At 47.7% G+C, this 18,034-nt stretch overlaps 1 protein-coding gene across 4 annotated transcripts in view; it reads left to right on the forward strand.

Moving 5' to 3' along the window:
- Positions 1-12,894, forward strand: part of MEAK7 (MTOR associated protein, eak-7 homolog) — a 33,889-nt gene extending 20,995 nt beyond the window's left edge. For all 4 annotated transcript variants that reach the window (XM_058440430.1, XM_032156299.2, XM_032156302.2 and 1 more), the window contains 5 exons: positions 1,443-1,587; positions 3,802-4,230; positions 8,088-8,206; positions 10,097-10,276; positions 10,780-12,894. In XM_058440430.1, the coding sequence (XP_058296413.1) occupies positions 1,443-1,587; positions 3,802-4,230; positions 8,088-8,206; positions 10,097-10,276; positions 10,780-10,893 (987 nt within the window). In that variant the 3' untranslated portion in view covers positions 10,894-12,894. The remainder of the gene's footprint in view (positions 1-1,442; positions 1,588-3,801; positions 4,231-8,087; positions 8,207-10,096; positions 10,277-10,779) is intronic.
- Positions 12,895-18,034: the final 5,140 nt, after the last annotated feature.

Raw genomic sequence — 18,034 nt, forward strand, 5'->3', positions numbered from 1 at the left:
TTTAGACCAAAAAAAAAAAAAAAAAAAAGTCAGGTAACAGTAGAAAAGCAAGCAGCTTAAGAGCTGAGAGGAACTGGTCTGTTTATACCTTTGGGGTTCCATAAAGAAACACAAATTTCTCTCAGAAACGAGTGTGGCACCTTCTCTGTTTTCTTTAAGGAATCCCAGACTGTTAGACATTATTTTAGGTCCTTCGTACAGCGGAGGGTGGCAAGAGGAAGGAGAGACACGCAGAAGCAAATGGGGAAAACAATTCAGTCGACTGAGAGGGAAATAAATCTTTTTTTTTTTTTTTCTCAAAAAACACCCTAGGAGAGACAAAAAAGCATTATTTCCCTTGAAATATAAACACACACACACACACACACACACACACACACACACACACACACACATCTTGGATATTAGCTTTTAATTAAGCTGACTTTAACCATTGAGCTGTTTAAAAAAATCATTTTAAATCTTTTACTACCATCAGTTTGGGCCTAGCTAGCAAAGGTTATGTAAATAAAGCCCCTCAGGCAGTCAAAATCTTTTTTTCCTTTTGCTGGCTTTGTTCGTTCCTTTTTTTTTTTTTTTCCCAGCTGTGGGAATTTAGCCAATTCAGAGGCCTCCTTTCCCCGTAATTTGGAACGTTCCCTCGGATTTGACCAAGTCAGGTAGAGTTGATCAAACCAAATGGGAAAAAGACTGAAACAACAAAAACAGAAACCACAAATAAAAACAGTTCAGCAAAACACACACGTGCTCACACAATTTGTACAGTTACTGAGTGCTCTAATGGTAAGGAGAAATGAAGACCAGTTGGTTGTTAATCTTAAGTTTTAGTCATCAGGAGAATTTTTAAGACAAAACCCCAATTCAGCTACTTTCCTAGGAGTGGAGCCCAGGCTGCAGACTGCCCTCTGCCATCTTAGAAGCAATGCCATCTTAGAAGCAAGAAAACCTCAAACTCCCCTTCCCTGTTGGAAGCGAGCCACAGCTCCAGAAAGCAGTTGCCTGCCCTCTATTGTTCCGGAAACAGGAAGACTTGCCTTCCTTTTTGGAAGCACGTAAAACTCAGCAGAATAAACCTTAGATTTCATCCACACTTGGGGAGATCAGGGATTTTCTGGAGGGGGTAGCTCCTGAGCCTCAGCAAATCATTCTGTTGGTTTGAGCAATGAAGACAGCAGGCATTGTGGAGCTGTCCATTCTCGGGGAGCCCTAAACCCCAATACTGTTGGGCTGAGGTCAGAACTGGATGAAGGCTTTGGGAAAACTTCTAGGCCAGCCAAGTGTATAATTAGAAAAACGAGTAACTACATACATTGCATGCCCTTTCCCCACATTGTGGCCCATCATAGTTGGCGTTAAAGAAAATTGCCGTTCTCCATGTGGTCACGACATAGGACTCAGGATATGGTGGAACTGTTTTTAATGGTGACGTTGTGATCTTAAAGTTTACAGAGGATCTGGTTGGCTCTGTGGTGCACGTGCTAAGCCACAGACAGGAGCTGAGAGGCTGGACTGGGAAGGAAGCCCCAGGGCCCGCCCCCCGGGTACAGGTGCTGGCTGCTCAGCTGCTCTCTGAGATGAAGCTGCAAGGTAAGTGTGCGTGGACTCGGTGATTTAGGTATTTTGCTGTAGAGTGGTACCCTCTGTTTCCATCACTGTAGCTGTGTGGTAAAGCTTTGAAACTGGAAAGTGTGAGCCCTCGAACCTTCTTCTAGGTTTTCTAGTTTGTTGGCATATTTTTAAATAATCCTTCTTATTTTCCCAAAAGCAATAGGGATGTCCCCACTTCCATTACTGATTTAAATAATTTGTGTCTTGTCCCTTTTTCCTCTTAGTCAGTCTAGCTAAAGGTTTTTCACATTTTTGTCGGTTCTTTTTGAAGAACCAGCTTTTGGTTTCATTAATTTTCTGTTGTCTTTCTAGTTTCTACTTTATTTTCTCCTAGATTTTCTTCCTTCTGTTTGCTTTAAATTTGTTTGGTCTTCTTTTCCTAGTTCCTTAAGATAGAATATTAGGTTATTGATTCGAGATCTTCTTTTTCAAATAAGCATTTACACTTGCAGATTTCTCTTTCAGCACTGTCTTAGCTGCATGCCATAAGTTTTGATAAGTTATGTTTTTATTTTCATTGATCTCAATACTTTCTAATGTCCCTTAGGATTTTTTCATTTGGCCTATTGGCTATGTAACCGTGTGTTACTTAATTTCTCCATGCCTGTGAATTCCTCAAATTGCCTTCTAGTATTGATTTTTAATTATATTTCATTATGTTCAGAGACCATACTTTGTATTATTTCAGTCCTTTAAAATTTGTTGATGCATCATTTATGCCTATAATATGATCACTTCTGGATAATGTTGAAAGCACATTTGAGAAGAATGTGTATTCTTTTGTTGGGTGAGAAGCAGTATATATTTAATTTTAATTGGGATTAAAAAAACCTCGTGGCAAATCACTTTTCAAAGCAGACTTACTTTATAAATACATTGCCCTTTTGTTTTAAAGCCAGATTTTAAATTACAGCTTGAAAATAGGTTATGTTTCAGAAGTTAGTTTAGATGAGGTATTTGGAACTTGGAAAGAATTTTAAAAGTAAGTATCAGTAATTCGTCTTATGGGTAAACCGTTCATCCATCTAGGATTAGTATGTTTTAAAAGAAGAATCATGAAAATAAAAATTAAAATTGTCATTGAAGTAGAGAAAGTTAATTCAGACGGTTAAAATTATCCTTAAGATTTCAAGTAATACATAGGTAATGAGAAATGAAACTGTTTGAAAAATAAATTGATAGGAATTTCGAATTATCAGAAGTTGGGGGTACTTTTACATTTCCTGCTTAATAAAATGGGCCTGAGTTAGACAAAATGTTATTTCAGCTTAGTCAAATTTTCGCTAGGTTGGGAATTATAATCTCTGTAAATGGAGCCTTTGTGTCAGCAAGAGCTTAAGACGTAAAAGCTCCTCTGGTCCTTGTAATAACCGATTGGGGCAGGTTCCGGCCTTATCTCCATTTTACACCTGAGGAAACTGAGGCACAGAGGTGCAGACCTTGGCAAGGTCGTGCTGTGCCTGAGCTCGGGTTTGAAGCCAGCTGTTGGAGTCCCAGGTGTGTGCTCCCACGCTGTTACTGTCACCTCCACTCTTAGTGGGTGAGGGATGGAAAATAGGACTCCAAGTGCTGTGTGATTAAGCCTGATTAGTGGCGAATGAAACCCGCTCTTCCAAGATAAACTACAGGAGTCCTAGGAAGTGCCCTACCAGCCCCTTGACTGTGGCTGGGAACAGTCCCCTTCCAGCGACCTTGGCAGGACCGACGCCCTCGGATGAGCAGCTCGAGGTGTAGCCCAGGCATTTATTCCAGCCCCATTGCCAGGGCACTGCCATCTCGAGGGGCTCTGAAATGCTGCTTGGAGAGGGGAGGAGAGTATTGAAGTCGGTTTGTTTAGATCAGTGCTGGCCAATCGACAAAGCAAGCCCCATGTGAAATTTTCACTTTTCTGGGGACCACGGTAAAAGAGTAAAGAGAAATGGGAAAACTGATTCTAATAATATGTCCTAAACACACTTGTGAAATGTAACGAATATTTAAAAATTGAGATATTTTACATTCTTTTTTCATACCTAATCTTTGAAATCAGATGTGCCTTTTGCACTGACGGCACCTCTCAACTCACACGAGCCCTGTTTTGTGTGCTCAGTAATTGCGTGTGACTCGTGGCTCCCACACTGGTCAGTTTGGGTTTAGATAGTAACTATACGGTGACATAACAGCCCCGCTAATGCTGACCGTCCCCTTCCCCAGATGGCAAGAGGCTTCTGGGGCCCCAGTGGCTGGACTGTGACTGCGACCGAGCCGCGATCGAGGACTGGGTGTTCAGGGTCCCCCATGTGGCCGTATTCCTGAGTGTGGTCATTTGCAAGGGCTTTCTTGTCCTGTGCTCGTCTCTTGATCTGACTATCCTGGTCCCCAAGCGTCAAGTGGACCAGGGCAGGGGTTTTGAGAGCATCCTGGACGTCCTCTCTGTCATGTACATCAACGCCCAGCTGCCTCGGGAGCAGCGGCACCGCTGGCGCCTGCTCTTTTCATCTGAGCTCCACGGACACAGCTTCTCCCAGCTCTGCGGCCACATCACTCACCGGGGGCCCTGTGTGGCTGTCCTCGAGGACCACGACAAGCATGTGTTCGGTGGGTTTGCCTCCTGCTCCTGGGAGGTGAAGCCTCAGTTTCAAGGTAAGACTTGGTGACCTGAACCTTGAGGAGTGGCACAGCACGGGCAAAGAGCTCTGGAGAAAGGGAGGGGTTGGGGATGCTAAATAGGGCTCTACCATCTTCTCCAAGTGTTTCTCTAGACGCAGTTGGGGCGATAGCAAAATGTGATGCTGCTCTGTGGTGTGTATCACATCACATTTCTTCAGGACAGGCCGTGTGACCCCCAGTTTTCAGGTGAGAACACTGGCCCAGTTATTACACGGTCCCGGGTCTACGGGGCATGGGAGAAGTCAAGCCACAGATGCCTCCGAGGGGATCAGGAGATGCTAATTGGTTCAGATCGGACATTTTCCTTCCCTGGACCTTGCTGCCCTTGCCCCCACTGCCACGCGTTTGCCTGTTGGAATTTGGAAGCTTTGTGCATGACCTTGAATGCACTGGATGAAAGGCTCTAAGTAAATTCTTCTCCTTCCCTCAAGGAAGAATACTCTGATGAAAAGAGTCCTTTAAAAATATTTAAAACACAGGCCAGGTGCAGTGGGTCACACCTGGAATCCCAGCATTTTGGGAGGCTGAGGCGGGAGGATCACTTGAGCCCAGGAGTTTCAGACCAGCATGGGCAACACAGTGAGACCTTGTCTCTAAGTTTAAAAAAAAAAAAAAATAATAAGGCTGGGTGCGGTGGCTCAAGCCTGTAATCCCAGCACTTTGAGAGTTCCAGGCAGGTGGATCACTTGAGGTTAGGCATTTGAGACCAGCCTGGCGAACGTGGTGAAACCACGTCTCTACTGAAAGTACAAAAATTAGATGGGCATGGTGGTGCACACCTGTAATCCCAGCTACGTGGGAGGCTGAGGCATGAGAATCGCTGGAACCTGGGAGGCGGAGGCAGTGAGCCGAGATCATACCACTGCACTCCAGCCTGAGCAACAGAGCGAGACTCCATCTCTAAATAAATAAATAGATAGTTTTTGAAATGTTTACAGACGCGTCGCCAATCAGTGGGCTGTCCTCTGTACTTGAGAGTGGGCCACCATCCCCAGGGTTTGCCTTTGGCATTCCCTGGTGTACATCCTGTATCTTACCCCGCACCTCTGGAGTCGTCATCTCCACCAGGCAGAGGTTCTGAAGGCCGGGAACTGTGTCCAGGTGGAGTTGCCCTTGCGGGAGAGCTTTCAGCAGAGGCTAGGTGGCATCTGGCTGGGACAGGTAGCAGGGGTCATCAGGGTTGGGCACCTCTATCTCCTAGATTGCATTGTTTCTATGGTTTGATTTTTATCTAGGTTTCAGGATGTTCTAGATCTTTATCTTAGTTCTGGGAACCGTGGGAACTCTCCCCAAATCAAAGTTTCCAGGTGCCAGCCCAGGGCCGGCCCTGCCGGTGGGCCTTTCTAGACAGCAGCCTAAGCCTTGCCACGGCCACTCTCTTCTGCACACCCACCTTTCCCTGCCTCCCTGTCACAGGCATAGGGCACGTGCCCACTAGCCCAGCCTCGGGCTCCGGGGAAATTACATGTTGCTCTGCCTCACTGCACAGCTGAAGGCTCGGCTTTAGGATATGAAAAGACCCTGAGCAGCATGATCCGGGTAAAGCTGCTGCTCCCTCCGGAGCCTTTAATGTTAACTTCAGATGGACTCTGCCGGCTCTTTACGTTTTATTAACAAGCAGACTTAATCTTGCTGAAGCATGTGGGAAAAATGCAGTGGCCAAGTTTTCAAACCTGAGTCCATTCTGTTGCAGTATGTGTCCGTACTCACGAAGTAACAGCAGAGGGCAGCCTCACACCACACATGGTACAAATCCACGGACTGTGGGTCATGTTCAGAGAGCGTGCTGTCCGCTTGTCCTGGAAATAATGACCTCTAATATCTGAGACTTTTAAGTGATTTAACAGCTGTGGGGCCAACAATGAAGGCAAATGCTGGGGAGGGTGGCCGCCTCCTTGAGGACGGAGGATATTTCACTGCCGGGTAATGTGGCTTCATAAACATTTTTAAAGGACTGTTTTCATCAGAGTATTTTTATTTGAGGAAAGAAGAATTGATTATACTTAGAGCCTTTTTGCTTGTGTTTTCTGTGCAATAGTTGAAAAGGCCCAAGGCTTTGGATTGAACTCAGGGTTTTGAGTCCCAGCTCTGGCCCTGGGCAAGGTGAGTGATTAATTTTCTGGGCCTCAGTTCCTCAGAATTACACGAAACCATGCTGTGTGGGCAGGCAGCTCCTCAGCGGCCGAGCGCCAGTGGCGGTGGCCACATGCTTGAGTATTGTTTTATGGGAATGAGATAAGGAGTCCTTGCTGTTGGCGTGACTTTTTTTTGGCAGATAATCATAACTCCTCAGGTCCTTGCCCTGTATCCTGGGGAATGATGCTTCCCCCTCCTGGCCTCCCCCATGGAGAACAGCCCTTGGGAGTGGATTAGGATCTGGGCCCGTCGCAGCCGAGGCCTGAACTCTGTGGCCCTGTGACCTTGCTCTGCAGCACGACGGGCTCCGGATTGCAAAGCAAAGGGCCGCTTAACTGAAGTCCAGTGCGGGAAGGTGGGGCGGGGACAATGCAGACGGGTTTGACCGAGCTGTTCATGGCCGTGTCTAAACCTGCCCTCAAGCCTCTGGGGCTGCTGAAACCCAGTGAAGCAAGCCTGAGTCTGTAGCCCAGAGTAAAGCCCTCCTCTTAGCTGGTTCCAGTGGAACTTTCTAGCCTAACCTCCTTCCTCCACCCGATGCTCTCAAGCCGCACTGTTCCCTACCTGTCCCACACCTTGTCCTCATGGGATCCCTTCTCCATGGGGGGCTCTTGCCCCAGCCAGCTCTGTTTCAGGGCCTCCCTCTTGACCTCGGAAGCTGCCTCCAGAAGCCTCCCAGACCCTGATGGCAGGGGCCCCCCGGGGATCTTTCTAGATTGGAGGCCTTGGGTGGTGACGGCCCACACTCTACAGACCGAGCCCTGTTGGCTTGCTCGGGGCGATCGTCCTCTTCCAGCCTCCTGGTCTTGGGGCGCCCTTCTTATCTGCGTTCCATCATGGTGCCCCCAATTTACTTCCTGCGGCTTCTTTCCCACCTGATGAATAGCCCAACCCCAAATTCCCATGAGCTTGTTTCTCTGCAGCCTTCCGGCTTGTTGTGACAGTTGTGTATGCTGGTGTCGAGGCGGGCAGCCCTTCCAGCTAAGTCCTCAGAACACGGTGGGAAGTGCCCCTCGCTGGGAGCTCCGAGGACGAGGCCTGGCCTACGGCCTTCTCCCCAGTGCTGAGGTGCTTGTGGAGAGAAGGAGTGTCTGAGACTGGGGACCCATAGTTTCCAGAGTTTTGACTGGTACCTTTCTTTTAATGGCCTGTGTGCCCACCGCATGCCTGTGGGCGAGGGTAAACTACCACCTTTCCTAGGCCGTGCCCCTGGGGACAGCTGTGCATCTGCCGGTTTTCTCTCTCTGCATGGTACGTTCTTTCAGGCCGGGGTCAGCACTACGCGGCGTCAGTTGCCTGTTCGGGTAGGCTGTGCTGGAGGCCTCAGTCTCTGCGGAGTGACCGTCTGCCCCGTGCTCATAAGCTAAAGGAAGCCTGCTCTTCCTGGCTTAGATGTGCTTGGCCAGACTGAACTGATTTCACCAGACAGTGGGCAGAGTTCTGATCTCTGCTCCCCTGGCCAGAGCTAAAAGATGGCCCATTCCTTATTAGCTGTCCCTCTAATCCCTGCACCCCCAGCTCATCCACCTGGGTCTCTAGCAGCTTGTCCCAAACCCCGATCTGCCGACACCTGGACATGGGTGAGAGGGATCTTGGCCGTGTTGCTTCCTGAGCCACAGCTTACTGGCATTTCCGGCCCTTTGGGACCGGGTCAGACACCGATCCTGTTTGTTTTGTTCTCTGGCTACTTTCAGGGGACAACAGATGCTTCCTATTCTCCATCTGCCCCAGCATGGCCGTGTACACACACACGGGCTACAACGACCACTACATGTACTTGAACCATGGACAACAGACGATCCCGAACGGACTGGTGAGCCTGGGTAGAGCGTGGTGGTCTCACCTTGGTGATGTCCCCGTGAGAAGGTGTTGACCCCGAGGCTCAGCTCCACAGATCAGGGCAGGGCCCATGGCATTCAGCTCCTCACGCACGCCGTGTCCAGGTCCTTCTGCTTCCAGGGCCAGTGCTGGGGGCAGTGACAGCTGGGCCAGGATTTCCCTTAGTGAAGGATGTGGCCTCTGCTGGGGCTTCTCAGTGGTTTGTTGCAGATGGCGCACTTAGCCCATTTTTCTGGCCCTCAGATGATGGGTTTTGTAGCCTTTGTGGCTAGGGATGGTGTCAGCGCAGACCTGTTCCTGCATGTCGCTGGCCTGCCTCATACCTGGGAGTGCTGGACCGAGGGGAACGGACAGCCGGCAGCTCATGAGACGGCATGTGGGGCCCCATTTGGGGTGACCGTGGCTCCTGTCCAGCCCTTGCTTCAGCTTGGTGACGTGGCACAGGAAGCAGGGGGAAGTGGGGGAGGCCTAGGCCGGGTGCAGGGAGCGGGTGGGCATGGGTCCCGGCAGGCCCGAGGGCAGGAGCTGGGGCAGCATCCACGCCGAAGCTCAGCTTGCTCCTGCCAGCTCCCCTGCCGATTTCTTTCCTCTGCTGCTTGACAGAAAGCTCTTTTTTTTTTTTTTTTTTTTATCCTTTTTGAGACGGAGTCTCGCTCTTGCCCAGGCTGGAGTGCAGTGGTGCGATCTCAGCTCACTGCAAGCTCCGCCTCCCAGATTCACGCCATTGTCCAGCCTCAGCCTCCCGAGTAGCTGGGGCCACAGGCACCCGCTACCATGCCCGGATAATTTTTTTGTATTTTTAGTAGAGACGGGGTTTCACCATGTTAGCCAGGATGGTCTTGATCTCCTGACCTCGTGATCCACCTGCCTCAGCCTCCCAAAGTGCTGGGATTACAGGCATGAGCCACCGTGCCTGGCCAACAGAAAGCTCTTACTGGGAAAATCCAGCCCTGTGTCTGCAGAGCTGAGGGCAGAGAAGGCTGGTCCTCTAGAGGGGCCAGTGTCCTTCCCAGGCTCACCACACTGCTGCCCTGGAGAGTGGGAGGGGCGTGGCCGGGCCACCTAGAACACCTGGCACCTTCTGGAAAGAGGAGTCTGGTGGTGGCAGGAGCCAGGGTGCCAGCCTCACAGGCAGCACCCGGCAGGCCCCGGTCATCGCTCGTCATTGGCCCTGAGAGACAGAGCGGATCTGAGTGTCAACTCCAGACAGTGTGCTCTGGTCTCTTGTTGCCCAAGGTCAGAACTAGGGCATGCGAGGTGTTCCAGGCCTACCAGGGACCAGAGGAGGTTCTTGGCAGGGCGAGGTTGAACAGCTCAGAGCCCAGCCATGTGACTGAGGGTGGAAGGCACAGGGGTTTGCGTCCGCCTCCGGGTCTGCCTCCGCATCCTGTAGGCCACACACTTGGAGCTGAGTTTCCCAGCCTGTCTTGGGGTGAGGATCGCTGCCTGGAAGCGGGGGCACTGGGGCCCCAACACGGGGTGTGCAGTGTCAGCTTCTGTGTTCACCTCTCCCCTTATCTTAACTGGGCGGGGCCCTGGGCCCTGGAGGTCTCTTTCTGTAGATATATTTAACATTTTTAATTCTCTGAAGTCACTTGTGGTTTCAGCCAGCAAATCCTGTTGAGAAAGAGCCATGGGGTGGTTGTCTGGGGACATAGATGACTGTTCTAGTAACTTGGCTTGGGATGCTTAAATGGCAGTAATTGATATATTTCACAGTTAAGGAAAACAAGATGAAGGATTCACCACTCACCCGCCCCTGTCTCAGGCTGGTACTTAAGGCGAGAGGCTGGCTTGTGGTATTTGATGTCCACAGACCCTGAGGAGCTGCTGATGCTGTTCTCTGTCCTGGCTTCCTTTGCAGGGTATGGGGGGGCAGCACAATTACTTTGGGCTTTGGGTGGATGTTGATTTTGGGAAAGGACACAGCAGAGCCAAGCCCACGTGCACCACGTACAACAGCCCGCAGCTGTCGGCTCAGGAGAACTTCCAGTTTGATAAGATGGAGGTGTGGGCGGTTGGAGACCCCTCAGAGGAGCAGTTGGTGAGTGGAGTCGTCCTCTACATCCCAGGATGGCCCCTTGAGCCTGGGGGCCTTTCTGCATCTTCTTACCATTACCCCTTTACTCTTCTGTCTGCAGATAGTTTATCCCAAATTTGATCCTGGCAGCTGATGCTGGCTTGGAGGCCAGGAGATGCACGGCTGGAAGTCTTGTCTGGGATTTGTGGGTGGTTTAGTAGAGCAGCCCTGGGAAGCGGGGGGTCCCCAGGTGCCAGCCCAGGTGGCCCTTCGTTCTGTCTGCCCACCTGCAAGAGGAGGAATGTCTGGGGTTCCTTCTCCTTCCCTGGTTCCGCACCTGAGTTGCTGTTGGCCCCTGAAACTCCTGTAATACCTCCTACCCACCCAGCCATTGAATCCCAGAGTGGGAGGGGCCTTAGGGGGATCTGGAGCTGGATTCCACCCAAGAAGGCTGGAAAACTAGCAGGAAGCTGCTGCCTGTTGTTGAGCCATCATGGAACACATCCACCCTTTCTTGTCTTCTCAAGGCCAAGGGCAACAAGAGCATCCTGGATGCGGACCCTGAGACCCAGGCCCTGCTGGAGATCAGTGGGCGGTCGCGCCACAGCGAAGGGCTCCGGGAAGTCCCGGACGATGAATGAGGAGCCGCCTGAGCCTTCCTGGAGCTGGGACCTGGATTCCTCTGGGTAGAGGGCACCGCCTGCAGCCCCTCTTCCCTCCCGCATGGTTTAACTGTAATAGAGTGCCACACGGGTCACAGCCAGGTAGACCCAGATGTGCCAAGAAGACACCCTCTGAAGCCATGTCCTGACTGATGCGTGGATCTCCCAGAAATAGATGTTTTTAAAATTTTCTTTTTTGCCCTACAGGGTCACTCTCAGGATCTGTCTGAGAAATCTTAAGTGTCAAATTAGTAACTCAATCTTATACTTTGTTCTTTTTTACCAATGAAATCCTAAGCGGCTGAGACCTTTCAGACCCCCGCTGGCCTCAGGGAATTCTGCTGGCCTCAGGGAATTCCACCAGCATTAGCGTTGCTGGGAGCTCAACTTTTCTATTGAGGAGGGGGTTCCTCCCATTGGGGTTCACATGGCTTCACTCAGGCCATCCCTATTAAAGGTGGTACCTGATGGTCTCTTCCGACTGGTGAGAGACAGAGGCATCTGGATGAAAACGTGACCCTTTCTGGGAACAGCTTCCAATGCCATGGGAGTTCTGTATTTAAAAGCATGAACTGTGTATAAAATGGGGAAATGAAGGCAGGAGACTTTGAGGTAACATGGTCTCGTGGTGTCATGAGTCCTCAGAAGGTATTTGTAATTAAGGTTCCACACCGAGCTGTTTTTAAATGAATGTGTGATGAACAGATGGGGAAGTTGGGAGATCTGTCCACAGAGAAGCAAAGTTGTGGTTCTCTTGCTAACTTCAAGGTGAGGGACACTGGGCACCCTAAGTTTGGGAACTTGGTTGATAAATACGTATATAGTCCATTCCATAAATCAGTGGTGAGTGACTGGCCTGGGTTCTAGATCTCTGGGAACCAGCACCTGAGTCACAGCTGTCTAGCCCTCGGTGCTGGCCTTGTTCTGGATCTCCGGGAACCAGTACCTGAGTCACAGCCGAGTCATTTGCCCAGGGCTGCTCCCGAGGTGGGGGATGATGGGAAATTCAGCAGTGTAGGCTCACTTTAAACAAGCTCCAGTGATCCTGAAATGCTGAAGATCATGTAGGTGGGTTGTGGGGTCAGCAGAGCTGCCACTTGCCCACATCTGGAAAACAACACACGGTGAGTCACCGGTTGGCCACGAGAACTCCCCACTTAAAGGTGCTGTGAGCTTGTGTCTTAAGACATATACCTCTTCCTTTTGTCTTTTGCCATAAGCTTTGACCTTTTGCAGATCGATGAAAATATAATCTCTTATTGTCTAGTTTGCCTTGATTGTAAGCCATAGTAAATCGAGCTGTTCGCATTTTTGCAGGCCCTGCATTTTCTACTGGGAGGTTCATCAAACCTTCCACTTAGCGATAGCCCTGACTCAGGCAGAATGCCTCGTAAATTAGCCTTCAAAAGAAAAGTGCACGCTCAGTGTGTGCAGGGGCAGGAGTGTCATGCAGACAAGGACTTAGTCATGACTGCTTTTCCTTAGCCAGTTTTTAGTGGCTTATGGGGAACATTGTGAACTTCCTACCTGACATGTTAGCAGGTGTAGAATATTTAGGATCCTCAAGCATCTCTACCATAAGTCCAAAGAATTTAGGTCCCTATTGTCACTTTGTTTTGGAATGTTTTTTATAAAAATGCAATTAAATACCTCACTATTAAACTGCCATGATGCCTCAGTTAAAAAAAAATCAAAGGTCTGTCAGTGTCTGTGCCTTGATGACCATTCATTGCTGCTTCTGCCTAGGCTGCCGCAAAGGTTAGGACTTTGTCCACTCACATGCTTTCTACCCTGAGCTTGTTCTAAGGAGAGTGCAGATCACAAGTGCACCTGCTTCCAGGCAGTGCACTTAGAGAAATGGCACTGACCTGGGCTTGGGAACCTGGGGGATGCAGCTCTCTCCGTGGACTTTTCTTGGTTCGTGGTTCTGCCTCTAGGCACTCAAACCTTCTCAGGGTGTGTGCAGGGCTGGGGCCAGTGGAACTGACAATACCTTACCTGGCTCTGAGAAACTCGCAATCCTAGTTTGCACAAATGAATAGTTCTTTTGTGAAACCAGAATGAGAATTCAGGTTCTAAGGACTAGAGGTCTCCCTACAAATGAAGACTTACCAGGGCCCTAGAAAGTGCTAGAAGGAAGAGGTTAAAAAAAAAAAAAATTGTCAGCATTGCAAACTGTTATAAATGATTGCCATATTGCAAGCTATTATTTTTTCCCACCATATTTTTTAATTAAAAAAAAGGCTGGGGCTGGGTGCGGTGGCTCACGCCTGTAATCCCAGCACTTTGGGAGGCCGAGGCAGGCGGATCACCTGAGGTTGGAAGTTCGTGACCAGCCTCACCAACGTGGAGAAACCCCCTGTCTACTAAAAATACAAAATTAGCTGGGCATGGTGATGCATGCCTGTAATCTCAGCTACTCAGGAGGCTGAGGTAGTAGAATTGCTTGAACCAGGGAGGCAGAGGTTGCGGTGAGCCAAGATCGTGCCATTGCACTCCAGCCTGGGCAACAAGAGTGAAACTCTGTTTCAGAAAAAAAAAGCCTGGCTGTGATGGCTCATGCCTGTAATCCCAGCACTTTGGGAGGCTGAGGCAGGCCGATTTCTTGAGCCCTGGAGTTCAAGACCAGACTGGGCAACATGGCGAAAACCCATCTCTACAAAAAAATACCAAAATTAACCAGGCATGGTGACACATGCCTGTGGTCCCAGCTACTTGGGAGGCTGAGGTATGAGGATCATTTAAGCCCGGGAGGTTGAGGCTGCTATAAGCTGTGATTGTGCCACTGCACTCCAGCCTGGGCAACACAGCAACACCCTATGTTTAAAAAAAAATTGTGTACCTGGGTTAGAAAAAAAGATAAAAGGATACAACTTAAAGTCAGTCATCTTGCTGCCTCTTCTCCAGCTATTTTCCCTCCTGACAGACAAAGGCACTGATGCAAAAATCACTCAGGTCTCCTCCCTGTGACTTGGTGCACACCTGAGCGTCACTGTGTTTTACATGCTGATGTGTCCCTCGCTTTCTTTTTTAAAGGGAGGTCCGTAACCACCCACCTGCCTCCCTCTTGTCTTTATGGACTGCATGATGTCCCACCATCTGGATGCTCTTGGGCCTAGCATTCCAGCATCCGCAGCTGGGGAACATTTTGTTTGCAGCTAATCATTGTCATGAGTATCGTTTATGTGTGCCTTGGTGTGATGGTGTCTGTGGGATAAATTCTTAGAATTGGATTTGTTGGATTGAGAGGTATATGCCTTTTATTTAGATATAGATTACAAAAACTTCTTGAGCTTAATTTATACTCAATATAGTGCGGTGCCTGTTTGCCATGTTTTCAGCAACACTGTATTAAAATATGTTTTTCTAACCTGGTAGACAAAAGCTATATTTTGATGATATATAATATTTACATACTTACGGGGTACATGTATTTGCTACATGCATAGACTGTGTAATGATCAAGTGAGGGTATTTGGGGGTGTCCATCATCTTGAGTATCCTTCCCACATTCCAAGCATTTCAAGTCTTCCCTTGTATCTACTGTGAAATACACAGTGCGTTGTTGCCCACTACGGTTGCCCAGTGCTGCTATGAAACATGAGAACGTATCTTTCCTAACTGTATGTTTGTACCCACTTGTGGGGTACCTGGTTCTGTTGCTGTTCAGGGTGCAACTAAGTAAGCCTCACGGACCTAGGGGGACCGAACAAAGCGGGCGAGCATGGGAATAAAAGACAAGAGACAAAAGAATATATTTGGAAGAAGGGGTCAGGGGGCACCTTGCCTCTAGTGGACAAGGGCCCTGAACTTTACACAGCCCTCCGTATTTATTATGCAAAAGAGATAGTGAGAAGCAGGGTAGAAGAAAGGGTCAGCTGCTCAGTCTGGAGTAGGCTTGCAAGACTACATTCCTCAAACAACAGGGTCTAGATGGCGCAGTAGATAACCTCAGTGACAGGGAGTGATGGCTGTCAGCAAACCTTCTGTCGGCAGGAGCAGCATGAGTTTGCCCACATCCCGCATTCATGATAAACAGTTTGCTGTGTGATCATATAGCCTCCAGTGGAATGCTGAGTTGGTCACATCCCAAGGGCCTTGGTCTCCCTGCACCCACTAGCCAACATCCCTTGCTCCCGCCCTCCCACCCATACATCCTTCCCATCCTCTAGTATCTATCATTCTTTCCTCTACCTCCATGAGATCCACCTTTTTTTTTTTTCTTAGCTGACGTACATCAGTGAGAACATGTAGAATTTGTCTTCCTGTGTCTGGCTTTTTCACTGAACATAATGACCTCCAGTTCCATCCATGTTGCTGCAAATGACATGATTTCACTTTTTATGGCCAAATAATATTCCGTTGTGTATATATACTCTATTTTCTTTCTTTTTTAAAAAATTATTTGAAGTTCCAGGGGACATGTGCAGGATGTGCAGGTTTGTTACACAGGTAAATGTGTGCCATGGTGGTTTGCTGAACCTATCAACCCATCACCTAGGTGATAAGCCCAGCATGCCTTAGCTATTTTTCCTAATCCTCTCCCTCCCTCAGCCCTACCACCAACAGGCCCCAGTCTGTGTTTTTCCCCTCCCTGTGTCCATGTGTTCTCATTGTTCAGCTCCCACTTATAAGTGAGAACATGCAGCGTTTGGTTTTCTTTTCCTGTGCCAGTTTGCTGAGGATAATGGCTCCCAGCTCCATTCGTGTTCCTGCAAAGGATATGATCTCATTCTTTTTGATGGCTACATAGTATTCCATTGTATATATGTGCCACATTTTTTTAATCCAGTCTATCACTGATGAGCATTTGGGTTGATACCATGTCTTTGTTATTGTGAATAGTGCTGCAATGAACATATGTGTGTATGTATCTTTGTAACAATGATTTATATTCCTCTGGGTATGTACCTAGAAATGGGATTGCTGGGTCCAGTGGTATTTCTGATTCTAGATCTTTGAGGAATCGCCACACTGTCTTCTGTAATGGTTGAACTAACTTACATTCCTACCAACAGTGGAAGAGCGTTCCTGTTTTTTCTTTTCTTTTCTTTTTTTTTTTTTTTGAGACGGAGTCTTGCTCTGTCATCCAGGCTGGAGTGCAGTGGCGCAATCTCGGCTCACTGCAAGCTCCGCCTCCCGGGTTCACGCCATTCTCCTGCCTCAGCCTCCAGAGTAGCTGGGACTACAGGTGCCCGCCACCATGCCTGGCTAACTTTTTTGTATTTTTACTGGAGACGGCGTTTCACTATGTTAACCAGGATGGTCTTGATCTCCTGACCTTGTGATCCATCTGCCTCAGCCTCCCAAAATGCTGGGATTACAGGCGTGAGCCACTGCGCCCGAACACGTTCCTGCTTTTCTACAACCTCATCAGCATCTATTGTTTCTTGACATTTTAATAATTGCCACACTGACTGGCATGAGATGGTATATACCACATTTTCTTTATCCGTCCATCTATTGGTGGATGTTTACGTTGTGTCTACATCTTTGCTATTGTGAATAGTGCTGCAGTAAATGTGGGCATGCAGGTATCCCTTTGACACACTGATTCTTTTGCTTTGAATAAATACTCAGTAGTGGGATTGCTGGGTGGGATGATATTTAGTGATGTTGGGCTCTTTTTTTTTCATGTAGCTGTTGGCCTTTATATGTCTTCTTTTGAGAAATGTCTATTCAGGTCCTTTGTCTACTTTTTAATGAGATAGTTTATTTTTAAATTGTTGGGTTCCTGAAGTGTTTTCCCTGTTTTCTTCTAAGTAGTTTTATAGTTTTGGGCCTTACATTTAAATCTTAGTCCATCTTCATCTGGTTTTTGTAGATGGTGAGAGGTAGCGATTTTATTCTTCTGCATATGGATATCCAATTTTCCCAGCACCATTTATTGAAGAGACTCTCCTTACCCCAGTGTATGTTTTTGGCAACTTTGTTGAACATAAGTTGGCTGTAGATATGTAGACTTATTTCTGATTTCTCTATTCTGTTCCATTGGTCCATGTGTCTTTTTTTTTTTTTTTTTTAAGCCAATACCATGCTATTTTGATTACTATAGCCTTGTAATAGATTTTGAAGTGAGGTGGTGTGATGTCTGCAACCTTGTTCTTTTTGCCCAGGATTGCTTAGGCTACTCGGGCTCTCTTTTGGTTCCATATGAACTTTAGGATTGGTTTTTAATTTTGTGAAAAATGACATATTTTGATAGGGATGGCATTGACTCTCTAGATGGCTTTGGGCAGTATGGTCATTTTAATGGTATTAGTTCTGATCCATGACCATGGGGTGTTTTCCATTTGTTTGTGTCCTCTTCAATGTCTTTGATTAGTGCTTTGTAGTTTTCCTTGTATAGATATTTTACTTCTTGGTTAAATTTATTCCTAGGTTTTTTTTTTTTTTTATAGTAATTGTCAGTGGGGTTATTGTCTTGAATTTTCTCAGGTATTCCATTATTGGTATGTAGAAACACTATTGATTTTTGTATGTTGATTTTGTATCCTGTAACTTTACTGAATTTATGAGATCTAATAGTTTTTTGATGGAGTCTTTCTAGATATAGGATCATATCATCAGCAAAAAGGGACAATTTGAGTTCCTCTTTGCCAGTTGGGATGCTTTTTATTTCTTTATCTTGCCTGATGGCTCTGGTTAGGACTTCCAATATTATGTTGCATAGGAGTGGTAAAAGTGGGCATCCTTGTCTTGTTCCAGTTCTTAGAAGAAAGCCTTTCAGCTTTTGCTCATTCAGGATGATGTTAGCTGTGGGTTTGTCATATATGGTCTTGATTATGTTGAGGTATGTCCCTTCTGTCTAGTTTGTTGACAGTTTTTTTTTTTTTCAGGAAGGAATGTCATATTTTATCAAATGCTTTTTCTGCATTAGTTTACTAATTGATTATATCTGATCATATGGTTTTTGTCCTTCATTCTGTTAATGTGATGTATCACATTTATTGATTTCTGTATGTTGAACCATCCTTGCATAACTGGGATAAATCTCACTTTATTATGGTGTATTATTTTTGTTTTGTTTTGCTTTTTGAGATGGAATATTGCTTTGTCGCTCAGGCTGGAGTGCAATGGCACAATCTCGGCTCACTGCAACCTCCACCCCCTATGTTCA

The sequence above is a fragment of the Hylobates moloch genome, unplaced genomic scaffold (assembly GCF_009828535.3).
Source record: "Hylobates moloch isolate HMO894 unplaced genomic scaffold, HMol_V3 SCAFFOLD_6, whole genome shotgun sequence".
Lineage (NCBI taxonomy): Eukaryota > Metazoa > Chordata > Mammalia > Primates > Hylobatidae > Hylobates > Hylobates moloch.